Raw genomic sequence first — 27,596 nt, forward strand, 5'->3', positions numbered from 1 at the left:
TATGTATTGAATGAAAACCATTATTTTGATTTTACATTATAGAGTACAGATTTCAAATGGTGTTTAAAAAACCAAACTTGGTATACTGAACAAAGAAACTGGCTATTTGAATATAGAGGGAAAAATCCTACTTAAATTAAAAGAAAAAGAACTCAGTTAGTCATCTTCATAAATTTTCATTGTTCTTTTAACTTTGATGAAACACTCTAAGAACTACAGAGACATAACAAATGCACAAAAAATGGTACTTCTAGAAAATAAATACCTGTATGTGATTGTGACATATATTTACATTTTGTGGTATTCTCTACACAGAATTGTCATACTGGAAATACTTTACAAAGTTGTTCTAAACTGAGGTGTATAAGACACAAGTTAAATGCAATGGGTAGGCTTATAAAGGTATATGATAAAGTTCACTTGCTAGTTGGAATCAGGGGTGCAAAAACCTTTTTATTTTAGAATTGATGATAAAGGTATATACAACAGTGTTTCCATACATATTATTGCTTTCCAATTATTCATTCATTCTGAGAAACTTGTGAAAATTACTCTTATCCTAGAAGTTAGCAGAATTAATCAATGCAAAAGGTTCTACAACAAATAGTGTAAGTACTTTTTGTTCAAACTGCATCTTTGAAAGCAAGGTCCTTGGTCGAAAACAAAATACCCAAGACAACACATGGCTATCAAAAAGCAATCAAATTTTCAATTATTTGAATTGGTATTAAAAGATCATCAAAGCAGGATTTAGGAAAACTTAGAAAATAAATAGGATATAATTTTCCTTTTAAGTTTTTCACAAATTTCATCTTCAATTTATGTCTGTTTTATAAGCAGAAATTTACATTGTCATAAACCAAACAAAAAATAATACCAATAAATGAAAATAAACACATGATGACACTGCAAGTGCATGTAAAGAAATATTGTTAAAGTATATCATAGTTACAAAAATACTGACCCTGTGCTATGTATAAATTGTATAAAAATATAAATCTATAAAAATACTTCACTGCATTTCATGCCATACAATTTTCAAAATTTTGCTTCGTTGTCTTAAAAAAAGTCCACTGAATGGTTAAACAATATTAATTGATTTGCAGATCATAATGCTCACCTCAGTAACAATTAAAGCACCCTTTCTGGTTCCAAACACTGACTTCATAAACACCAATTTAACATAAAAGTTTTTTTGTTATTTGTTTAAAAATGAACCCCTAGCATGACTCCACCCTATATCTGGAGTTATGTTAATAAAACTTGAAATGTTGCTACATGGAATTGTTTGGTTCCTAGTTGGAGTTATTATGGGTCTGCTTTAATTTTTACAAGATATTTTTCCTGTTTAAAATGATTCCCAACCTACTGAGTCATAATTTGAGCAATCTTAGACCTACACGAAGGAAGTCACAATTCTTGGATAAGTGGCGCCAAAGAAGATATCTAATGATGCCCTCTAATCTTCAACATTTCTTACTTGTTTCCCTTGGAAAAGGTCTATAAGCTTCGTAGTAAGCTTGATTAAAATTCTGTTGAAGAAATTCAACAAAAAAAATATTTCAGTAATAAACACATACACACATATACATGTATAAGCCAGAGAAACTCTGATCAGAAAAGCTTATTTTACCCATCAACTTCAGACTTAAAAAATAACATTCAGTATATTGCATAGCTTTAAGGTTTTACTCAGCAGTCAGTTTGAGGTATTGTTTTATGCAATACTTTGTAAAATATTAATGTAAGAAAGAAAATTCTACATTTTTGTTGATAGCTGAAAAAGACCACATGATAACTACAGATGAAAATATTGAATGACCACTAAACTCTATCATGCAACAACAAAAATTAATGACACATGCTGTTATAGACCCCTGCAAAATGAGGGTATATATATGGATGATTTTTATGGAATAAATAGCACCTTGAAAAAAATGTTCCACACATTATGCCTCTTTTAATACAACCATTAAATAATGCAGTCCTTTTCTATGGTCCACAACAATAACAAAATACTAGTACTATTAAAACAACAATCAAACACAAAGTCAAGTAAAGAAAAATCTTTTGGCAGCTGTGTTTAAGCTATTTGGCCATCTAGTTCTGTAAGAAACAGGAGGAGATACAACCTTAAATGTAAATATTTCAACCTGCAACAGTTTTGCTGTTGTTATAATGTACTTCTAAAAAAAATATATCTGAAAAAACAGGAAAAAATGCACAATCAAGTTGTTGTTGTAAATTAAAAAGATATTTTCTCCTTCATGTTCCTACATTTAAAGCACTAGGGAAAAAATATATCAATATACATACTAAAAAAAAGACAGACTGGCCCAGTAGTCATGTCCTTTGTTCAGATTGTTTTTGTGTGCATAAATGGCGATTCAATGGTCATCAGTTCTTCTATCAATGGCTTTGATCTATAAATAACTTTCGTAAAATTGTGCTTTAACTGGTCTGAACTTTGAATTAGTTTTAATAACTTTTGCATTACTCTCCATCTAAATCATTTGAAAGATTGCTTTAAAGCTTCAGAAAACCTGTTGTAATATTTTTTTTAAATTAAAAAATACCATTTTCTATTTCATTCTTGGAAAATATACATTATAAAAATACACTACATCAGAATAATCATGATTTATAAATAGACTTAACATTTATCAGAGAGTATCTATAATGTTTAACGTTTTATTCTATCGGTGTATATCTTTCTAATGAAAAAAATTTTTTGGCACAGCCTACATGTATCTAGGTAAAAAACATAAAGAATAAATAATTCTTCTCATTAAGACATCTTCTACTCATAGATGATGACTTCACCATCGGAAGAATCTGAGTCTTCCTCCACCTCACTTTCACTACTAGAGGTGTCCTGGTTTTCTCTGATTGGCAGCAGAATTTTCTCTGGGAGATCTTCATGTTCATCCTTCTTCTCCTCTTCAACTTTCTCTTCCTTCGGCGGTGGGACATTGACATATTTGTGTGTTGTAAGGAAGGTACTCTCCTCCTTTGAGACTGTCTCATCTTTTGTGCTGGAGGGTGATGGTTCTGGAACATCCTCAGTATCTGTCCCCTGCTCTGGGATGGACAAAGACAATTTCTGGTCACATCTTTTCAAACTGTCTACACGGGACATTTTGTGCTCTTGACCAGCTCTTTGAATGGCAATGGTGGCTTGCATGTCAATCATGGCATATTCAATGGAAGTAGACTTCTGCATTTTAAGGGACTTTTGGGAAGATTTTCTGCTTTTACGAGTGGGCTTGTCACGAAGGTCAATCTCAGCATAATTTAACTGACGTTCTAGTTGCTCTGCTGGAAGAGAAAGTGACTGTGAAAATGGGGGTGATGAAGGTGGCGTCAGGTCAATGTTCATGTATGACATTTTGTGAGAACCAGTTCTTTCTGAAAATTTTGAGTGCATACTCTCTGAACGAGAAAACTTTGGTAAATTGGGAGAATCTCTTTCCCTACTGAAAGAGCTGAACTGGGACACTTGATCAAAAGTAAACACACTGGAATTCACCGAGGGAGAATGGGGAGTTTGTGAGGGACTAGAACTGAGACTTTCATTAAGTGGTCGCTTCCTCTCCAAAACTATGTAGCAATTGCCTGCTCTTGGTCTCATATAAGTGTAGGCTGGACTATTCCGTAATGCACTCTCACTGCTAACACTGTCAGAATAGGAAGACAGTGAAATTTCATCATCAGAGGGGCTGTCATGGTCTAACTCTACAACTACTGCTGTGGATCTAGATTCCTGGTCCTCCACAGTGCTGCTAACAGATGCAGGTGATCCTTCCTTCACTGCTACAATTAGAATTCATTAATATAAATAGATATTCATCAACATTTAATATATCTCAAGACTTCCAAATACATTGAATAAAACATTATTACAATAGAACACAATATCAAATTGAAATTTTAAAAAGAAGGGACTTATGGATAAAATGACATACCTTGTCTTGGCACCCATACCGATTCTTCTGCTTCTTCTCCAGGTTTAACATCATCTTGGTCACTGGGAGCAATCAGAGCATAGCTGTGCTCTGATCTGAATGAGGAAACACTCTTATTATCTAAAGTATTATCATCTTTCCAGACTTCCTCTTTCCCAAGAGAAGGGGCACTTTCCAAAACGGGGGACAATGCAGAAGATGGGTAGCTCTTTTGCTTTGGAGGTATAAATGGTGGTAATGAAGCTACATACTTTGCGATGGCTGCTGCTTCCTCATAGGGTGAAAAAGCCTTTTTGGGACACATATTCAACTTAAAATCATCAGATTTCAATGAATTAGTTTTTTCAGAATCTGTGTCCCCATAGTAGTCCTTCACCTTTGAATATTTCATGAGGTCAATTAATTTTTCATCATCTGTTTTGCTAGAGGTCTGACACAGTGGCATTTTATAAGAAGGCTCATCCACTCTTAAAACTGTAAAAATTCCCATCTCCTGTGTTTTGCGAAATTTTTGAAAAGATTTTGGAGACAAACACTTTCCCTCTGATTTATTTTTTGATGCTGATTCCTCTGAATCTGTCTGTCCATCACAAGGTCCTGTGTACCCAGTTCTATTAGTAGAACTGGATTCACAACTTTCTGTGTCCTTTGTCTGTGCTGACTGCTTTGGTCCAATCAAGTGACTGTGTTCATCAGTGGTCCCATTGGAGTAAAATGAATCTTGTGAAGTTTGATGAAAATTGTCTTTGGAAGCATTCAAGTTCATTTCCATAAAACTAGACCTGTTTGGAAAGCTAGAGGATCGTCTTCTTTCCATTATTTCAGTCTGACTTTGACCACCACTGCTACTGTTTGTAGAAGCTACACTTGATGTTGAAATGTCCTTCCCATTTGTATTATCTCTGCTGACATAAATGTTGGATAGGGTTTTGTCTAGGCAACTTTCACTTGAACTTGAGTTCAAAAGATTTTCTTGACTCTGAGACATGCTTTTCCTGTTCCCTGAATTTCTACGTATCAATCTTGTTAGAAATCCGGGACTTTTTCCTGAATTTTCAGTACTTTTTTCACTATTTATAGATTGCACTGATGTTGCACTGGCACTTTTATGAACATCCTGAGAACTTGTTAGATTATTGTGTTTCTGAAAGTTGATCAAGTTTGGGAAAGGCAAAGAAGACTTCCCCTTCAAGATTTCTTTGGTATTTTCATCAGATGTATTTTGTTTTGATGGTTCTTCTTCAGAATTGCGTCTGGAGATTTTTGGTGAAGCCGAGGAGTCGTCACCCTCAACGACAGAGTCTCTAATTGCTGGGGTATTGCTTACAAAACTTTTCAGGGACTGTAGGTTTTCGAGCACAGATTTCTTTGGACTAGTGAGATGATGCATAAGTAAGTAGTTTTCCTCTCTGACTGGTGTATTTGGAGTGTCAGTTAAACTGAGTGAATGCTGAAACACTGGTCTGGAGAATAGATTTTCAGAGATAGAGGAAGCACTGCTGGATCTTGTGTACACTTTTTGAGGAGAGGATTTACAAGATTCTACCTCATCTTTGGATTTCATTGTCACCCTTTCATCTTCGAACATTCCACTCATATCCATATACCCACAAGTGTCATCAGGGTTTAGATTTTCCTTCCCAGCTGCAGAAGGAGATCGTTTAGGCAGCCTCACTTTCAGTGGCCCATCCTTATAATCAGACAGCTCTGATGAACTTCCTCTTGGTGTATGCAGTCCCACTTCAGATCGTCTTCTGCTGCTTGGTGATGAATCAACTCCAGCCATTAAGAAGTAATTTTGCTCTCTTTTTGGATTCATTACTGGGTTAATGCCTTGTCGTGGACTTGAATATTGTGAGGAATACTTGTTTCTTTTAGTCAGATGAGCTCTGTGCCTGCCTGGAGGAACAGGAGGTGGACAAAGGGGTCTACTCTTACTCAGAAGAGCTGGTCCTTTAGGAGGCAGTGCTGGTGGTTGTAAAGAAGCTTCTATGGCAGCATAGTCATTTGCGTAAATGCACTCTGTGTTTGCATAGTTTGATTCAGGGAGATCAATAGAAATTTTATGAGATTCTCTATCAGTCCTTTTCCCATAACCCATCTTAGCTTTGGTGCTCGTGAGATCTTTAGGAGATTTTGATTCACTGTCATAACTTCTCTGGGAGATGATACTGCAGGTGTCATCATCTGACTGATTCCTAACATACACATGACATTTATCCACCTGTACACCTCCATCATACTTGTCCAAGTTGACATAAGGAAGAGGAGCAGACATTTTGGAATGAGAGGGTATTTTGCGTAACCTTGACACCAGATTGGGACTCAACAACACACTGTCTGAATAACCTGAAATACTACCCTGTGAACTTATGGTAGAGTATCGATCATTTCGGGGACTGAGTGTGGCACGGCGGTAATTTTTGGACTTTTTCCTAGGTAAAGGTGGTGGTTTTTCTTTCAGGACATCCTGGTTTTTCCCTGAAGGCTTTTCTTTTACACCCTGGAATAAAATACATGTAATGTTAAAAGTATTTAAAAATTAAAATTCTTTCTGAATGCTGTGACAATGCATCGATATCTTTTGTCTGAAGGTTCAATAACTTTGATAATTTAAATATCAATTTCTTATAAATATGAAATATATAATTTGACATCAATGGTGCAAGTCCAAACAATTTATTCATATTGCATATTAAGCAGAAAAGTTATAGTTGTCATTTGTAGATTCAGTTTATGACTTGTGACTTAGCCTAAACTACACTTCATTTTAAAAAGGCAATATAATAAGAATACAAACAGTTAATATTTTAATGGTACAAGGAAAGTGCTTATGCAAGTAGCTACTTTTGAAATCAAACATGTTACTTGCTAATTTTTTTTAAACTTCTGCCACATGCAGTTTCTTTTAATTCTGCTTACCTTCATGATTTCTTCTAACAGGCTTATCTCCCTTTGTAGCTCTTGCTCTGACTTTTGAAGATTTTCAAGCTCTAGCCTCCTACAACTCTCCGACTCCTCCTCAATTCTAGATGGCACTGAGGTAACAGACAATGACTTGCTGTCCTCACGATTACAGCTATAAACACCATAGCCACAAAGGGAGGGAGCACTGGCCGACACTTTCACCATCTGTCCCAGAGTGGACATAGAATTGTCCCCCGAGGATATACTCATCTGAGAATCGGAACTCGGTCCACTAGCAGAGCTCATACAGGCCTCAGTCTCAATCCACTGTTCAATTCTGTTGTCTACACATTCTTTGCTGAGTTTATGAGACAAAATATTTGAGACATTTTTAACTTCCTGAGAGTTTGGAGATAAGAAATGGGCTGGCTGTTGAAAATGTTTGGTATTAAGATATAGACTACAATTATCCACTTTCCTTACACGGCTAGGAGGTACATCATACAGCAAGTATTTAAAGTATTTTCTTTTCTCTGATTCTAGTTCATTTTTGTATTTCAGGAGCTTTTCATTGTAAGCAGATGCATGGGAAAAATCAGTAAAACTCAGAGAGTGGCGCTTGGATCTCTTATCATCCAGGTAGGATTGTTCTCCAGCAGTTGTCCAGCTTTGGAAGTCTCTGAACTGGTTGTTGTCATTAAAAGAACTGCTGACGGGCTCCAAATGGTAGTCACACAGTTGAGATCCTACAGAGAGCAAAATAAGACTAATCTTAGGGAAAAAACCTTTTACTTGAATAAATTATTCTCCAAGTCATACGAAGCTATTCAGCATGACACTGGCAATTTAAAGTTATGTAACTAAAAACATCAGTGTTAAATCTGTGATTTTTAAAACATATATTGAATTCTTTTATAATAAACTTTTTAACTTCAAGAAAATCATAAAATTATGTGAACAATTTACGAAAAAAATTTGTTTCAATATTAGCCCACAATATAAATAAAATGTACTTTTCACCAACAATTACCAAAGGCAACGAATAATTTCTAACACCTACTTCTTTTAATGGATTTCCTACAGCTGGCAGTCTTTCCCTGGCTCGCTAGGCTGACAATTTCATTAATCAATTCAGCTTGTTCTGAGGAGATAGCATGAACTCCTGCCCCTTTAACAAATTTAAAAAAAAATACAATTTGTCTTATCTCTGAAAAAAAATGATGTTGATAAATATACATGACGAAAGCTTTAAAATGCTTTAATTTGAGGCCAATAAAATACATCATTACAGTTAACATGTCAACTCATTTGGTGTACATCAATCCAAAAATAATATAAACCTAAGTATGTGGTACATGCACGTATGTATAATGGATTAATGCTACATGATTGAAGAAATACAAATTTTTCCCAACCTTTTCCACAGTTAGATCCTCCTTCAAATATGAACTTTTTTTCTACCACGCCAAATCTTCGTAAATCTGAGATCTGCCAGGCAGCCAAGACTTTTGGAGGGATTCCGTTCGTCAGGCAGAACTTCTGACCATGAATGTGCATTCGGAGAAAGTCCAAAGGGAGCTTACTGTTGTTGGGGACATTAGTAACTTGTACTTTAAACTGGTCCTCTACAAAATCAAAGCAAAATATATAGAAATTTCTTATGAATTTTTCTCCATCCCTTGAGCAATGAGAACATTTACAGCAAACAAAAAACAAAACAAAAAAAAAACAATGCTTATATCAAATGTTGAAGGATGAAAGTCATCATCATATAAAGAATTCTTTTAAAGACAGCTTCCCTACAAAGTATAAGACTTGCCTTGTTACTGTCATAAAATTATTAAGGACAGCTCCAGCTTTATATATATATATATGACTGTGTGCTACCTCAATGCACTAGATTTAATATGGCATGGTACAACCAATAAATCTGCACTTTTTATACGATAATGTAATTGAGGATGTTTTTCAATTCATAAAACAAATTTAGCTGTGCACTTTTTTGATTCTAATGATATGTCATACTTTTAAGAAGGAAAAGCACTTAATTTTATTTCGATATAAACAGCTCCAGTATGCCATTTCTAATCTTTCTCACAAGACACATCCTGTTATTTTTGTGAATGAATCTCCAGTTCTATTTGCTTTTTAAGATTTCTTCCCTGTGACTCTGCACTTATAGAAGAGTACAGAAGACACAACATCACAAGGTCATTTGCTATTGTGTGAACAGTTAATCTGTCAACTTTCTGTTGTGTTTCCTGTGAGCAATACTTCTAAGAGCAACAAGAGACATCTTTAGAAACACTTGACATCTTGTATATTTCAATACTGCTTTTTGAAAATAAACTGTCAAATTCAGCATATGCTGTAACAAGTACTCATACATATAAAATGTCCTAAAAGATATATTTTGAATTATAAAAAAATGAGTATTTTACTTTAAATTAATTCATAACAGAAATTCCAAACTTTTGATACCTTCCCCAAGACTTCTTCTGATCTTGATCTCGAACTGTATCAGGTTATCCCTGTTTTCAAAAGAAAAGAGTGTGATTTGTTTCTGACAGATGATGGCTAAGACATTGGCCTCCTTGTCGTAGCTGAACCCTGTCTCCACACCAAAAAACCCTTCCAGATTAAAGTTCGTTTTGGGCTGTCGCTTGTGGACATCCTTAACATCCACCTTATATAGCTGTACATTGAGCTGATCTGAAAAACATAATCAACATTTGGTCACAGATTTAGTGATTTGTGTGTGTCGAGTCACGTCTTTTGTGTGTACAAACATCATGTTTCTTTGTTTTTGTGTCTGAAAGTTATCCTGTTTGTGTTTGAGATGAAAATTTATTGTTTTTAAAGATAAAAAACAACTTAAGTGGGAGAAAGAAATCATGAATCAGTTAATGTTCAACATAGCGGTTTTTTTTTCCTTTGAGTGATTTTGGATGATTCAGGCCCTCTAATTAAACCATCAAAACATAAGCTAGGTGAGGTAAGCCAAATACAAAAAGCTAATTTTCCTCTACAAGAAGTCTTTGGCATCTTACATGTATATGATCTATAAATGGATCTAAATTCCATTTCTAGTTCATATTAAGTGATTATTATAATACATCTTTCAGCCAGGACTTGCATAAAACTTTTCAACTTTATCTTGATGAATCATAATAAAACTTTTAATACAAGACAAACACAAAGATCTCCCCTTCATGTATAAAACTAATGTAGAATTTAAAATTTATTTAGGAATTTGAAAAATTCTTCATGTAGCATTAATTTTACCCTCTTGGGTTGAGAAACAAAAATTGCTATCCAGATGTATTTCAGAGTGCACTTCATGCATGTTCATTCATGTGTGGAAAAACAATTAGATAATTGCTGTTTTCCCATAATCACTTAGCAAAAGATAAACCATCTTAACACAGGCTATTAGCCCGCTTGACCTCCTGCATGTCCCATTAGTCTTTGAACATCAAAAGCAGAATTCAACCAACAAAACTCTTCTTGCATATCAATTAAAGGAAGCCAAAACCAGCAGATTATCTTCATCTCCTATTAGAATGAATACTCTTAATGTGACTCATAAGCTTTTTTAAATGAAGATAGATAAAAAACTTAATCAAGGGAAAGATCTAGCTACAAAAATCATGACCCACTTAAACTTGGTCAGAAAATCTGCCTTCAAAAAGATGGGATGCTCTCTAAAATATTAAAACTTGGGAACATCTGGAAAACTTAAAAAAGTATTCTGTAACTAGTCTGTGTGGTTTAATTGGCCTAAAACTCAGGGCTCAGTGAAATAGATCTGAGTGCCTGTTGATGCTTTAGAAGCAGTTGTCTAGCACAGCAAGCCACCCTTGTACACCTATTTTTTCTCTCCCTCGGTTCTGGTTTGTGGCTCTTTCAACACAAGGTATTGTACCAGAGCTCATTTCTTTGTTGTTAACATAAACATCTCCAATGAAGAAGTTTAAAGGTTTTAACAGTTCATTTCTTTACACCGTACCTGGCTGTTTTCTTTTTGAAGAACTCTGTGATAAATCACTACAATTATTGTCAAGACTGGAGCATATGTAAACTCGGGTAGAGCAAACCATAACTTAGGATGACATGCAACGACATAAAAAAAAAAATCAAATGCAATGTTTCTGCAAGACTTAAATGCAGCGATATGAACAGCTCAGATGAATAATAAAAAGAACATTTATGCAGATCTTCAATAAAACTGGCACATTCACACACAATGAAAAACCTGTATAGCATTCCCATGGTGTAGGATTTCAATGGGGTATACAGATTTTAATCAATTTTTTTTCTTTCTTTTCAACTGCTTCAAGTTTTCACTTAAAACGAACCCACTGCTCATAGAGCTCAGAGCAAAAAAAAACTTATCTAACAACTGTATGCTGAATGATTTTAAATAAACCTGGCAATGTATTGTTCAATTACTTCAATAACATATTAATTTGAAGTAATCAAGTACAAAGTACTGGGGTGTATAGCTCTGACATTTAAAATGTACAGGTTATGTGTGCAAATAGTGAAATCCATGTATGATTTTTTTTGTTTTTCATAATTTGAACTTCTAGTCTATTTCTCTTAACAGAGGACATTTTTTTTCTGATTTCAAGCAGGAACATTGAATATATATCCTGGACTAGGGGCCTTAAACATTTTTAAATAAAAACCAGAAGTGCAGTATGTTAAAAGAGGTGACAATTTGGTGTACTTTACAGAGTACACAAAACAGTATATGGGCTGATCTTCTGCCAGACAAAAACACTGTCAATAACAGACCTTCGCTTCTTATCAACAGACATCTTAATCAGCCATTCTTCTGGCAATCATGATATTGTATACAGATACCAAACCTATTTACAAAAGCTAAAATATCAGTGAGTAAGCTGCATTAGATTATTAAATGGAATGGCTATCAGAAATTATATGAAAGATAGCTGGCCACATTGTCTTTCCTGAATCATGTTTGTGCTGAATCAATGTATATAGTTTTTTTTTTCCATGAACCAATCAAAAAATATAAATTGAATAGTCAAATAAAAAATCTGATTAAATGGTAAATACATTCCTTTTAACATGCATGCATTAAATACATACTTAAAAATTGTAAAGTATTTCAGATAATGAAATTGTGAACATTGAGAGGTTATAATTGTGCAGTTTTTGAATAGTCAATATTAATTGTGCAATAAGGTGCACTGTGTAACTTTTATGTTGTGTACATTAATAACAGCTAGATATATTAAGTGCACTGGATAATCATGCGCTTTGTTGATGTAACCTTGACATTTTAACAATGAACTTTTTGAAATTTTTATCAGATATAAGGTTTATCATATATATATATTTCAAATTCTTAAAATTGCTGAAATAATAGAATGTCTACTTAATTAGAAAAAAAAATGAAATAGATGTTTTGACATATGACATATATTTAGCATGTTTATAACTGATAAAGGTATCACAGAGCTCCTATTGTCTGGTAAAGATTAAACATCAGCCTAATTTATGTATGTTCAACAGCCCCTATCCATCATTTGATACATTACATATGTATAGATCATAAAAAAAAAATATGCACACACATTCCTTTACATCTATAGCAAAATGCAGGCAGAAATTGTATCTTAAATCAAAGACAAAATAATAATATAAAAAGAACGGAATCCTGCTCAGGGCAGAATCTGTGTTAAATAAATTCACTTTTGACAAGATTATTGCATTCTGCAGTATAAAGAAAAATAATTGCATATTTGAGCCATGATATCATTGCATACAAGACAAGATGGGAAAAAATAGCATCCATTTAGCATGACAGGCATTCCAAAGTGTTCAGATTTATAACAAAACATTGCTCATCTGTTCCATGCTAATACAAAACAAATGATTTCCGAGACAGGAAATGCCTTATACAAATTACATGAGTTCCTTCATTTCCAAGGCATTCACTTTACAAATAGCACAAAAGACATCAAAAAGAAAGATGGTGCAAAAATAAGACAACAGCAAATTTTTTAACACTTAAGGCACACAATATATGTTGTTTATAATGATACTTTAATCTCCTAAAACTGACCAAAGGTATTACTATATTTGCCCCAAAAAATACCCAGAACACTTGAAAAATTGAGAAATGGGCACCAATTAGGTCCAAATTTCATAATGAGCGTTTGTGCTAAAGAAAAAGTATATACTGAACATGATATATATAACTGTTTTTTCATAATAATTTTATTATCAAAACCATTTCATTTTAGAGTAAATTGAATAAAACAAGAATTAAGTTTGATATTTATTGATGATATTAAAACTTAAAGTGAATAAAAACCACACTCACAAAAATTGTCGTTTTTTTGGAAACTTTTTCATTCAATACTATACACTACTGCAGCACAGCAGTTTAACTGCAAGAGACTTTGTAATATATCTTTTCTTTCGACAGATTTTGACATTAATTATTTGATAAAGGATTCCCAGACCTCATAATGCAATAATGAATTCCAGACAGAAGAAAAACCCTCACACCATTTTTATACTTTTCTTCTGGGCCGCATCATTCTGATGAAGCCCAGGTAAATTTGACATTAAATACTTCATTAATCACCTTGTATACGCCAATAACATCAATAAATACTAAACTTTTTTGCATCTTAAATTTTCCAAGTTTCAGAATTTCACAACCCCACCCAAGCTATTAATCCTTAGCATTTAATAAAATCTTTCGGAATTCATACAGAATGTGCATCACGTTTTTTTTAAAGACAATCTATTTTAGCAATACATGCCCTCCCTCCTGAAAGATCTACTATTTTGACACCCTTTTTTTCAGTCGTAAATGTTTTCTAGATCTATACACCCAAACAAAAATTCTTGACTTGGTATTTCAGAATCTTGCCATTCTGACAATCTGCCTCACACTAACTTCAGTTACATATAGGTCACATCATTTTCATTATCTTCAAAATGAACTACAAGATAAATAGAAGCAGCTTCTACAAGGCAAAGTTCATCTTTCTAACTGGTTTTTTGACTACTGGGGGTCTCCGTGTATCAGAATCACTGAACATTTGCTGGTGTATCAGCAGGAACCAAGAGATAATCAGTGTGTGAATATTACAAAAAATAACAAACATTCTCATCATTAGTTCATTCATATAGAAATAATATGAAACATCCTACTAGGCTCCTAGTGCACAGGACACTTTACTATCAAAATGCATGCCGTGATTAAACATGCTGCATTTGTGAATACATTTCCACTGGATAGTATACACACTATGCCATTAATACTAAGTTCAATCTTTTTTGTTTTTGCAATTTAAAACTGTTTGACTTCATATACCGGTATTTTGCTCCAATTTTGTCCATGTCTTATGAGTACAATAGTGCATGAGCATAACAATTCAGCATTTTGACATGGTTGATTTGACTATCAACTTTTTTTTATATATAATGATTGATCACTCTGTGATTTATATATAACCTACCATTTAGATCTAAGAACAGGCCAGATTAAATTGTGTGCCACCTTGGAATAGAAATCAATATACATGTATGGCCTATGAAGATCTGTTAATCCAACTAACTCACCCTTGTCCATTTCATTTTATCTATTAAAGCTATATATGGTGTATCTAAGCTTAAAAAAATAAAAATATGAGATTGAGTGTAGATGAACATGATATTTGTTATCTATGTTCAAATTAAAATTTTCACTGATTTTGAACTTGAATAACCACACGTTTCTATTGTTAAATTGACTTTAAACTGTGTCTGATCTTTAAATGCGGAGTCAGTAAATAAATCGGTTATTGTTTTAAATTTCTAATATCTATGAAACACGATTGATTTAAATTGTGTAATTTACAGGAAAGTCCTATCTTTATACAAAGTAATAAAACAAATAGAAAGATTCTTTTTAATTTTAGCTAGTCTCAATAGTCTGAACTTATCAAAAATACACCATATATGACTTTAATTATGGTGTCAAACTATCAATGTCTTAGATGTTTGAAATTCACTAAACATGATAAATTTGGAAATTTTGACCAAAAAAGTGATTTGACAATTTACAACAGTTTTCGAAAATATTTTGGGAACTGATGTGTGAAGAAATTTACAAATAAAATGTTGATAATGGGATAGGATGGTTCATAACCCCTTTCTGTATTCAACAGTTAATTCTTTAAATGAAATGGAAATGCACTTCACTTAACCTTCCTCATCAAAGTGAATTTATTATTCCATTAAAAAAAATGACAAATTAATGTTTGATCTTTGAAATCCAGGCAGTCAAACTTAGCTGGCATGCAGCATTTATCCCAAAATCAGCAGATATTTTCAGCTTTCTTATGTATATAAACATGCAATTATTTAACCACAGAACCACCCAAATTTATCAAGCATATTACACTCATTCAGGATATACAGGTATATATATATAATTATAATATGCAGTTTTCTAAAATTCAGATTTTTTTAGATTTGTTGACAAAGTTGATCAATTTAAAAACATTTCATGAATTTTATCTCAGCAAACATCTTAGTAAAAATTCATCAATCAAACTTTTTTCATGAAAAAGTGATTGCCTGCGTTCATGATGATTCAATAAAAATCAAATCTACTGAAGTCATTTTTCTAGGGAAAAAGGAAACTTTTGTGGTTTAAGAGCTGGTAAAATCAAACTGAAGCATGACAATCCGTGTGCTTCAAAATTCTGATTTCTACCTTTTTGAAACAACACTTTTATCCCTTTCTTGCAATATTCACTACTGAAACTACAAAGAAATTGAAAGCATTTTCTTGTGTATCATCCTCCCAACCAAAAATATTCTCTTGTATACATAAAAAGTGGATAAGGGGAATCATTTCAAACAAGATTGTGAAACAGCTGTTCCTGTTGTTTGTGGCATAATTAGATCAGGGGCTCTGTGCGATACCAAGTCCTAGACTTGTGTCGAAATTTGAAGACTTCCAGTTCCTGCTTTTCTTCAAAATGTTTGCAAACAAAAAGTGTTAACCCAGATTAACCAGCAGTCTTTGGTAAGACCTTTTTTTCTCAAAGATGCAGAATATTTCCGGCAAAAAGGCAGTATTTTTCAACCAATTACAAAGAATGCTGAAGAAAACCCTATCCTCTCAGACTTTTTTTTTAAACATTTGAAGGAAATCTTTTAATTTGCCTTAATTCCCATACAAGATTTTCATTATTTCTGCAACTGAAAAGTCTGTTACAATTTCCGCAATCAGCTCCTAACACACTCGAGACAGGACACTCTGTCTGTTACTGATAAAGTTTAATGACCAATACCAAGTAGCAGAATTAATTTTTTTTTTGTTTTTAACAAGATACAACTTATGAAGGAATTTCCTGTTTCTTTCATATTAAGCATTATTATTTGTCTCTTTTCAAGAGAAAACAAAACATGGGTTCTGTCACATTACCATGCTGTTATACACCCAATATTAAATATATTTAGCTTACAAATTAAAAAAAAAAACAGAGAAAAGAAAAATAATGAACTTAAAAAAACTTTTTAAATAGACATAAAATAAAACCACGAATACTGATCCCTTCCGACCCGATCCCTTCTGCATTTATGGACAAGTGACAGATAAAGTTTTTGGAAGTCATGAGTTTTGTTTACTCATTCCACATGTTATGAATTATAACTGTGTTGGGTTAGTATAACCCAGTCTCTGTTTCCTGAATCAACATGACTAAAAGATTATCTTTTTCAGGAGTGTGTCAAAAATCAATGTGTTTCCGTGGCATCTAAAACCTCCAACTGAGTTCCAAAACTTCCGATTACAAGGGACAAACTCAAAGGATGAAACACCTTTACAAACATTGCTTTTAAAGAAACTGCGAATGCGATTTTGAGAATTTTATGCCATAGACAATTAAACAAATGGTTGAAAACAAGACATTTTGTTAATAAAAGATATACGCCATTTCCCTGATAAACTATACGGTGTTGACATAACCCCTTTTTAAAAACATAACAAAAAGTTTACTCACCAGCTACGGGAGAAGGTTTTCTTAACACACACCAGCGCCTTTTCCACTAAAAGAACATACACTTTCATTAACGAAACACAATCTAAAAATTCGCAAAATAAAACTATGACAGCAATGTTTACCTTTTTTCCATCCCGATATTTCACTCTGCCCTCTGTCACAATACAGCTTACATCCGACATGTTGGTCCCATTCTTACAATGCCGCAGTGAATGGTATGCACTGATTTAATTGGGCACCTCAAAACAGTAGCAGCCGAAGGGGATAGGCTCAAAACTCAATTTCGTGCGGTTAACCAAACCCAAGTCCGCTCCAACAAATACACTCATCCCAGTTTTAATTTTAGGTCACCTGAGTCACTTGCTTTGAACACCCTAGATTTTTTATTGTCGATTATTCTATAAGTATAGAGATATTTTATAATTATTTGTCGTTTTTAGAAATTTGTTGATATAAATATAAATTATGCTGTTTTTTTATGGCAACTAAACACACCTATAAATACTTTTTGTGTCTGTGCTTTTATATCAATGTATACTGCTTTTTTGTTACAAGAATATGCTACTTCTTTTTCATTAAATGACGATGGGTCCTGAGTTGTCATATCATTAAATTAAAAATTTTAAAAATTCTAAGCTACTTTTTATTTAATTGACATTAAATTAACTTTGTTAATTCGTATAATTTTTATGGACGGATACAAGTTTGTGAGGGGATCCAAATAAATTTTTGTGTGCAAATTAAGATATATATATATATATATATATATATATATATATATATATATATATATATATATATATATATATATATATATATATATATATATATATAATATATATATTCAATCAAGCAAAATGAGGAGACGAAGACTGGAAAGCTATTCATTACAATTTCCATTGTTTCAAGTTGTGAGATAAGGGTGACGTCTGCTAGGATCCAATGTGATCCCTCAAAATCCAAAGTCATATCTCAGGTACTATCCCCAGTACCCCTAAGTTTTATATTGATCAAGATCAAGATGCAGACCTCGTCAGAGAGAGAGAGAGAGAGAGGACTATATAGTAATTTATAAAAGAACCATAGATCAGAAATTAAAACGAGATGTAACATGTATATTGTCTAGACCCAATATGTTCAAATCATTCAAATCATAAGGACTTCCATAGAGCATAGAATATGTATTGAAAAGGATTCTTTAGAGCAATCTTTTCTCGCCAAAAAAAGACATCAATTAATCAGTTTATACGAGTTAACGCCACAAACATGTAGTCCAGATTCAGCTTTGCTCAAAGCATATAGCCTCTTGGGCTAGAAGCAGTCACAGATTTACATGAAAATACATGTACACGTTCTTTTACAGAGCATCGATCAAGCCTTGGATTCAAATTATTCATCGTATGCAGATCAAAAACCGTATATATGCAATTATTTACATGCATTGCCTTTCTCTGAATTTGGGATGACTAGACTAGAAGGCATCTCATTACAAATTCATAGAGAGAGAGAGAGCAACTTGATTCAGGCGAACGTTAAGAGCCATGGATTCTTGCTTAAAAGTATAAAATCGGTAACCGGATAAAAGTACATGTATGGTGTTCCTAAATCTCAAAAGGATCTTGAAAATTTTGATGATATATATTTCTGTGCTCCAGAAAACACGCATGATCTAAGATTTGCAATATCTGATAGATTTCTATTTAAAGACATACTGATGGATCAGAGCAATATATTTATGTCCCTCTATTGTCCTGTCAGAAGTGAACAACATCACTTGGAGGATTTTTTTTCAATGTTTGATGTTCCCAACTATGTCGACCAGCACCAATGGATACATCTTCCATTGAAAACCTTTGCAATTACACAGATCGACAAGGAATGTTTACTCATTTAACGCACCTGATCTCATGTCTGATGTTGTTTGCTCTGCTCCCAATTTGTCAGTATTATTCCAATGGATTTTTGATCTTGATTATTGTTTGTTTTCTTCATATTTCATTCAGAAATTTATTATCATTCTACATTTATATTACATGTACACTGTTAACTGTGTAAATTTATACATTCGTTACTTGATTTGGTGTAGGACATTCTATGAAAATGGAACATCAGGCAAGACAGATGTCGAATACATACAAAGGGGTTTTGAAACAAACCCCTATGCCCTCCAGCTGCATTTTAGCTACATTGTACATAATATGCATTTTTCTTACGTATTTCTTGAAAGATAAGGTGCTTTGTTTGATGTTAAAGAGCTCGTGAGACTGATGTAAAATATGTCCTGGATGATGGATAAAATTATGCGATTAACGCCTCTTCTGTCTTTGTGATTGGCGATTGTATTCTACAGTCTTTTTAGAAAAAAAAATATATTTTAGTTATATCTACCAAGGAGGTACAGATGGGAAATGTGCAATTTACCACAAGATACTCGTGAAAATGCAAGATTTGTAACATTTACAATGATCTGAAACTGGGTTAAAATATTTAATTGGTAGAAAACCATTTGTAAGAATAGCAGCATATACTATTATACATGTATAATGTGGCTTGAATACACAGGGTACCAGGGATGATGCCTCTGCACAGTCAATCTTAATGGCAAACCTGTTACTCTAGGTATTCAAGACACCCATTCAAAATACATTTTAAAATAATAGGAAAAATAATATAAAGAAGTACATTACATATGATTGTGTACTTAATGCAAAATATATCTTTTTGAAATGTGTTACAGGTATTTTACATGAATTTTCTAGTAGAAAATACATACACTGTACATACCCATATACATGTACATATATACAAACACAGTTATACATATGCATACATACACACATTACAATGCACATACAAGCACACGTATACATTTATATATAAAAGTAAATAAACAATTAAGCAAATTCAAAGAATTGTGGTCCCCCACTTTCTGTGACTTGGTGGATGGGATGCCATTATTTATAGCATATTGTATCTGTCTTGTTTGTGTGTCCTGTTTTTTCTGTGCATTATACAAAAAAGATATAAATTATTGAAATAATAACAGTTATGGCAAAGATTATATCTTCTCAAAACTGCATCAAACTTCAAGATCAAGGTCATGATCATATCATAATACAATCCGAAAGGTCTTGTCATAAGTAAGGCACATGTGAAAAAAAACAACCAGAAACACTTTAACACGTCAAGTGCTGCACTTGTCAAATATGAACGGCATATCGTATGTCATTCAAAAGAAATCACCAAAGTTAAAATTTTTGAAAATTATGTTACACATGAAGGTCAAAGGTTAAAAATCACAGCATGATCGGAGACAACTTGTCTCAGATAATGCACATGTCCATTATGAAAGCCCTATCTAATCACAATCAAAAGTTTTAAGCAAAGATAAAAATTTTGAAAAATAGGTCAAATTTCGAGGTCACGGGGTCAAAAATCATAGTATATTTGGAAAAGTCTTGTCAGGTAATGTACATATATGTAATATGAAAACCCTATCTCTTCTCATTCAAATTTTATGACCAAAGTTGAAGTTTTTGTGACAGACAGACTAACAGATGGACAGACTGGCATACAGACGAATGAGATTCAACGTCCCCTCGCCTTCGCGAAATTTAATAAGGGGACAATAATATTAATAGCAGCATACTGTTGTATGGTGTAGAAAAGGTAGCTTGAATACAGAGGGTACCAGAGGACGATGTCTCTGCATAGTCAATCTTACTGGCAAACCCGTACTCATACATGTATTTGTTAATTGTCTCCGTTTTCGCAAACGCAAGGGGACATTAAATCTCATTCGTCTGTCTGTCAGTCTGTCCATCTTTCAGTCTGTCTAGCTGTCCGTCGATCTGTCAGTCTGTCTATCACAAAAACTTTAACCTTGGTCATAACTTTTGAATGAGAAGAGACAGGGGTTTCATGTTTCACATGTACATTACCTGTGACAAGACCTTTCCAAATATACTACGAATTTTGACCCAGTGACCTTGACCTTGAATTTTGACATACTTTTCAAAAATTTTAACATTACTGTCAGTCACAAAAACTTCAACCTTGGTCATAACTTTTGAATGAGAAAAGATAGGGCTTTCATATTATATAATTATGTATATTACCTGTGACAAGACTTTTCCAAATGTACTATGATTTTTGACCCCTTGACCTTGAAGTTTGACCTACTTTAAAAAAAAACAAGATGTGTTTGTGAAACACTGATGCCCCCGTATGGCAAATTACAGCAAACGTTAAACTTTCTCAAATGCAAATCAAATATGTTGGTACCCAAAGTAAGGTCTTGTCTCGAGGAATATACCTGTGAAATATGATATCCCTAGCAGAAACCATTGAATAGATATGGAAAAAGTTAAAGTTTTTCAAAAGTAAGTCAAACATCAAGGTTAAGGTCAAATAGTCAAAATTTATGGTGTCTAAGGAAAGGCTTCTCACAAGAAATATACAGGTGAAATATGAAAGCTGAAGCACCAATAGTTCAAAAGTTATGACCAAGGATTAATTTTTTCAAAAGTAGGTCAAACTCCAAGGTCAATGGATTACAATTGTTGGTATCAAAAGGAAGGTCTTGTCACAAGGATTACATATCTGAAGTATGAAAGCCCTAGCACCAACGGTTCACAAGTTATGGCCAAGGTTAAAGTTTTCCAAAAGTAGGTCCAACTCCAAGGTCAAGGTCAAAAGTTAAAGTTGTTGGTATCCAAAGGAAGGTCTTGTCACAAGGATAACTTATGTGAAGTATGATAGCCCTAGCACCAACGGTTTAATAGTTATGGCCAAGGTTAAAGTTTTTCAAAAGTAGGTCAAACTCCAAGGTCAATGTCAAAGGGTAAAAGTTATTGGTATCCAAAGGAAGGTCTTGTCACAAGGATTACATATGTGAAGTATGAAAGCCTTAGCATCAACCGTTCAAAAGTTATGGCCAATGTTAAAGTTTTTTCAAAAGTAGGTCAAACTCCAAGGTCAAGGTCAAAGGGTCAAAGTTGTTGGTATCCAATGGAAGGTCTTGTCACAAGGATTCCACTTGTGAAGTATGAAAGCCCTAGCACCTATTGTACGGCCAAGGTTAAAGTTGGGTAAAATTTTGCAAAACTGGGTCAAACTCCAAGTTCAAGGTCAAAAGGTCAAGTATGGTGATACCCAAAGAAAGGTCTTGTCACAAGGAATACACGTGTGAAAGCCATGGCTCCCACCAATCAAAAGTTATGGGCAATGTTAAAGTTTTTGCGGACAAACAGACAGACAAGCAGACAGACGGACGGACAGGGCAAAAACTATATATCCCCGAATCTTCGATACGGGGGCATAAAAAACATAAACATCTTTACTTATAACTTTTGATTGTGAAGAGATAAAACTTTCATATACATGTGTATTACCTGTGACACGACCTTTCCAAGCTTCTTAAGGTTTTTTACCCCCTTGACTCCTTGACCTTGAAGTTTGACCTACTTTATGAAATTTATATATTTGCTTATAACTTTTCATTGAGAATAGCCAGTGAGAAGATGTTTCTCAGAATGCTATGATTTTTGAACCTTTGGCCTTGACCTTCATGTTTGACCGAATTTTCAAACATTTTAATTTTGGTGATTTCTTTTGAATGACACAAGAGAGGGCTTGCATATTTGACAAGTGCATTACCTGTGTCAAAATGGGAATGTTCTATGATATTTGACCCCGTGACCTTGACCTTCAAGTTTGACATATTTTTTCAATCATTTCATCAGCGTTGCTAACTTTTGAAGGAGCGAAGATAGGGCATTCATATTTGACATATGCATTACCTGTGACAAGCATTTCCAAATGTACTACGATTTTTAATCCCATGACCTTGAATTTTGACCTACTTTTCAAAAATTTTAACACTGCTAATAACTTTTGATTTAGAGAAGATATGGCATTTACATTTGACCTGTGCATTACCTGTTTCAAGGCCTTTCTGATTGTATTGTATTGTATTGGTTTTTGATATTTTTTTCTCATGTGCCTTACTTGTGACAAGACCTTTCTGATTTTATTATGATATTTGACCTCATGACTATGATCTTGAAGTTTGATGTAGTTTTGAGAAGCTATATTCTTTGCCATAACTGTTATTAATTCAATAATTTATTTATATTTTGAATAATGCACAGACAAGACAGTACACACAAACAAGACAGTACACAATATGCCATAAATAATGGCATCCCATCCACTAGGACAAACAAAGCGGGGGATCACAATTCATCGAATTTTCTTATTTTACCCAATATATATTTACAATTACTTGAATTAGGACAAATACAATTTGTCGTTTTTTTTAAATCACGATAATTTTTTCATAAAGATTCACACCTTTCTCAATTTATTGTAACAAGACATTTGAAACATTTGTAATCATTTTTACATGCATGGGTAAGACATTTATGACACTGAAATAAGAACATGACAACTTACTTACAACCAATAATTTCAAAGATGTGCAACTGTAATTTAAAAATCCATATTTTCAAGTTCTGTTGTAATTTTCGATGTATTTTTAAAGGAGTAAGTCAAAACTAGTAAATTTAATTGTTTTGCTTCAGTTGTCAAACTTAATTAGTGTGCACTTCTGCATTTTTGTCTTTCACCGAGGACTTTTTATTATCATCACATTGATCATCATTTGAAAGTAGTGAGAGGTCAAAGACTGTGTGAAACTTAAAGTAAGACTTTCCATAGCTTTTAGCTCACCAGACTCTAACCAGACGGTCCAGACCAAGGTCAAGGTAGGCATAAAGCTAACGCCCTCACTTCACAGCCATTATCTGGTATGTTATAATCATATACATGTATGTAATTCTCATAGTCTGAAATAAAATTCAACTGATCGAAGTCTTTCCCTCACTTATGAATATCCTCCAGTTTTTAAATAAAAGGCCCGTAGAAAGCGATTTCCTTTTTTTTTGGGGGGGGGGGGGGGAGGTGCACAGCCTAAATTCTTTGACAAGCAATGAAATAAAAACAGAAACAAAAAAAAAACAACAACAAAACAAAACAAAACAAAACCTAAAAAAACAAAAAACAAAACAAACAAACAAAACAAAACAAATCAGAGGTCAAATCAAATGTGGAGGGTGCACAACCGTTCTGGCAAAATTATTGAGGGGCCACCACTGTAAATTAGCTTTTCTATATGTAGTAGAGTATATACATGTACTAGCAAAATTATTTGGGCACCCCCGTCCCCCATTGGCCTGAACAGCAAATTATAAATCCTCAGCTAAACTCTAAATTTTACTGTATTATGCATTTTCTAAAAAAGGAAGTTGTTATTAAACAGTAATTAATTAATAGTAACTTCCATTGGTATAGCTACTAAATGTATGTATGCTTGTATGCCAAAGAATTCACATTATTTTAAAAAATAATAACAAAAATAAGAAATCGAATAAATACAAAATTCTTTGAGGAAAGAACATATTTCAATAAATTTGTTTCATTATTCAATTTTTTTTTCTATTAACTCCACACTGCACATTCTGAGGCTCAACGCTCCTAATTATTCTCCATTTCTGTAGAGCTTCCTGTGGCTTCTCTCCTTTGGACCCGCTTTGTGGAGTGGGGTGAGGTGCAGTCAAAAAAGCATCCACATTATTTTTGCCTGGTTACACCACTGACTTCCTTTTGTATGAATAGAGTAGAGCATTGAATTGATTATTCGAATGCACTCCCTTCTATAGTATTTTATTAGAAGTTTTAAAAAAATATTTTTCCTCTTGACAGCTTTTAGCTGAAAAAGTGTTTTAAAAAATGATAAGGCTAGTGCAAAGTTAATAAGTTTACTCTTTTGCTCAGTTAAGTTTAAATTGTTTCTAAATGAATGACATTTATCATTTATAAGTTTAGAACTTAAGATTAAATCAGGCACAGATTCTTCTTTTACTTAAAACCAGAAGTTCTTACTGCCTCCATCTCTAATTTTTAAAAGTATGGAATAAATATAAATGTGATTATGAGTTTTACTTTCGTTTGTAATTGACCTTGTCTCACTATTTCATGACAGGGCCAAGTAAGGGGCGGGGGGAGGGGGGCTGATATTATGCAGGCCCGTTGGAAACTATTTCAGTTAGGAGACACAAAAAATCTATAGCAGAAATTCGTTGACAAGCAAATTCAGATCATTACGTGTTATTATTTTTGAGGGAGCATTGTTTTCTATTGTATAGCATACTAGCTATAATATACTGGCAGAATTACTAGTATTGGGGGAGGGATCCTGAGTCGTACGGGTGACGTCTGTATCAAAATACATACATGTATTTTCCTTCTAATACATGTATAATGCTACAAAAAATACAAGTCATAAGAGGTCTTCATTAACAACATCAAAATCCTTTCTCTGTACTAGGAATGCTTCATTCTGGACTAGGAAGGCTTCCCACATATGAATGTGACAAATTTCTCCCTTTGTATTGCACACACACGGAGAGAAAGATTGTTCTGATCGCAAGAGCGATAACTCTACAATGTTTGTGCGTGCCAATTTTTCCTTATAGATAAAATGTCTTAGAGGAAAACAATTAAGGGTTAATTTATCGAGTGTTTCACCAATTGTGCAGCAAGTAATGTTTTTACTTTTAATGAAGTAAAAAAACAGACAGTGTAAAAATCATTAAAAGTACTTCCCCCCCCAAAAAACAGCCTTCATGAAGATTAATTAGAAGTACATCGTACTTCAAATACATTATACGTATAATGACGATGGGGAGTTATCATTTACATGTATAATTGATGCTGTATTTAACAGACCTCAATTCAACTACTAGTATAAACATTTATTCTAAAATTCAAAATTTTTAACATATAACATGGCATCTATCTCGCCTGTATGCGAATAAGATGCTTTTATCTTGGATGCGCAATTTTTTGGCGCAGTTATCTCTCCTTGTTTCAGCACGAGTTATCTAACTTTCAATTGTATAACGTAAGCGCTCGTGCTGCAAACTCTCTCTTTGCCGGTTACACGCTAGTTGCAAGGTTGGTGTTAATAAACAATAACGGCTAAGTGTAGATTTTTAAAATAGCTGCACCACACAGGGTCAAAGTTGAATACAATATATTTCCATTTCTATTTGTTTTCCCTGTGATAACTCTTTGAAAGTTAGGAGAGTTGATTTCTTGATCATTCCACCGGAATGCAAATTTCGCCAAGCGAAAGGTCAGGAGCTAAGAAGGCCTAATATGCATATAATTCTCGTGCGTCTGTCTTTGTGTCTGACTCCAAGGAGGCCTATATGCATGTAATTCTCGTGCGGCTGTCTTTGTGTTTGACGTCAGTGGGCGGGGACTATTGAAATTGACATGTGAGGCCTCGTGTAATTTAAATCTTATTAGTCTACTTTTTTAAAATCTAAATTTACAATTTTATTTCACAATGAAATGGAAATAATGTATAAGGAATCACTGTCTTGTTAGTAGAGTATGCCAGGGACATCAACGATAGTTGGAAACGTGGGATAATTTATGATGCCCTGGCATACTCTACTAACTAGACAGTGATTCCTTAAGTAAATATTGTGACAGTGCAAACAAAACTATGTTTATTTTCTTCCTTGACTTCTGCACCTGTCCTCCCAGAGTCATGGATGTGTGAATATTATTGTTGCATCGCAAGTTTTTATTATTTGACCTGGACCTCTGCATCTCCCAGGGTCAAGGTCACCTGATATGTTGTATGTGGAGATGTTGTATGTTGATGTTGTACTGAAATGTTGTTGTTGAGCTTGTGTTGCTGGGATTGCCCGTTGCTTTGGAGGCCCTAAATAATGTGTTGTTATATAATTCAGCCGTGCCCAAAAGCGCCAAATAAATATAAAACCCATTAAAGTTTGTGTTTGATTTATTGCGCCTGTCTAAGATAAATGAAAGATAATGAAAACTGAATAAACAAGATGCTGATGCCCCCGTATGGCAAATCATAACAAAGGTTAAACTTTCTCAAATGCAAGTCAAATAGGTTGGTACCCAAAGTAAGGTTTTGTCTCGAGGAATATACCTGTGAAATATGAAAACCCTAGCAGCAACCATTGAATAGATATGGAAAAGGTTAAATTTTTAAAAGTAAGTCAAACATCAAGGTCAAGTTCAAATGGTCAAAATTAATGGTGCCCAAGGAAAGGCCTTCCCACAAGAAATACGTATGTGAAATATGAAAGCCATAGCACCAACCCTTTAAAAGTTATGGCCAACGTTAAAGTCTTTCAAAAGTAGGTCAAATTCCAAGATCAATGGGTCAAAGTTGTTGGTATCCAAAGGAAGGTCTTGTCACAAGGATACATATGTGAAGTATGAAAGCCCTAGCACCAATTATTCAAAAGTTAAGGCCAAGGTTAATGTTTTGCAAAAGTAGGTCAAACTCCAAGGTAAAGGGCAAGGGTCAAAGTTGTTGGTATCCGAAGGAAGCTCTTGTCACAAAGGATTACACATGTGAAGTATGAAAGCTCTTGAACCAACGGTTCAAAAGTTAAGGCCAAGGTTAACGTTTTTTCAAAAGTAGGTCAAACGTCAAAGTCAAAAGGGTCAAAGTTGTTGGTATCCGAAGAAAGGTCCTGTCACAAGGTATATACATACGAAGTTTGAAAGCCCTAGCACCAACTATTCAAAAGTTATAGCCAAGGTTAAAGTCTGAAAAAATTTAGCA

At 33.7% G+C, this 27,596-nt stretch overlaps 1 protein-coding gene across 1 annotated transcript; it reads right to left on the bottom strand.

Moving 5' to 3' along the window:
• Positions 1-835: 835 nt before the first annotated feature.
• On the bottom strand, positions 836-17,166 carry LOC133190319 (uncharacterized). The gene is made up of 8 exons (XM_061325870.1): positions 17,038-17,166; positions 16,916-16,961; positions 9,354-9,584; positions 8,288-8,497; positions 7,933-8,040; positions 6,888-7,618; positions 3,966-6,468; positions 836-3,813 (listed from the first exon to the last, which is right to left on the bottom strand). Exons 1-8 carry the CDS (start codon positions 17,095-17,097, stop codon positions 2,801-2,803), a joined length of 4,902 nt encoding a protein of 1,633 aa, XP_061181854.1. The 5' UTR covers positions 17,098-17,166; the 3' UTR covers positions 836-2,800.
• Positions 17,167-27,596: the final 10,430 nt, after the last annotated feature.

The sequence above is a fragment of the Saccostrea echinata genome, unplaced genomic scaffold (assembly GCF_033153115.1).
Source record: "Saccostrea echinata isolate AGI-Se365-2 ecotype Australia unplaced genomic scaffold, CSIRO_AGI_Sech_v1 ptg000022l, whole genome shotgun sequence".
NCBI classification, from domain to species: Eukaryota; Metazoa; Mollusca; class Bivalvia; order Ostreida; family Ostreidae; genus Saccostrea; species Saccostrea echinata.

What these genes read in the sequence shown, in the direction of transcription:
- LOC133190319 (XM_061325870.1), bottom strand. Translation starts at nt 17,097, where the DNA reads ATGTCGGATGTAAGCTGTATTGTGACAGAGGGCAGAGTGAAATATCGG. An exon ending in CAGAAGAAGTCTTGGGGAAG is followed by an intron (nt 8,498 to 9,353) that starts GTATCAAAAGTT and finishes TTGATTTTGTAG; the next exon opens with AGGACCAGTTTAAAGTACAA. An exon ending in GGTATGGGTGCCAAGACAAG is followed by an intron (nt 3,814 to 3,965) that starts GTATGTCATTTT and finishes TTCTAATTGTAG; the next exon opens with CAGTGAAGGAAGGATCACCT.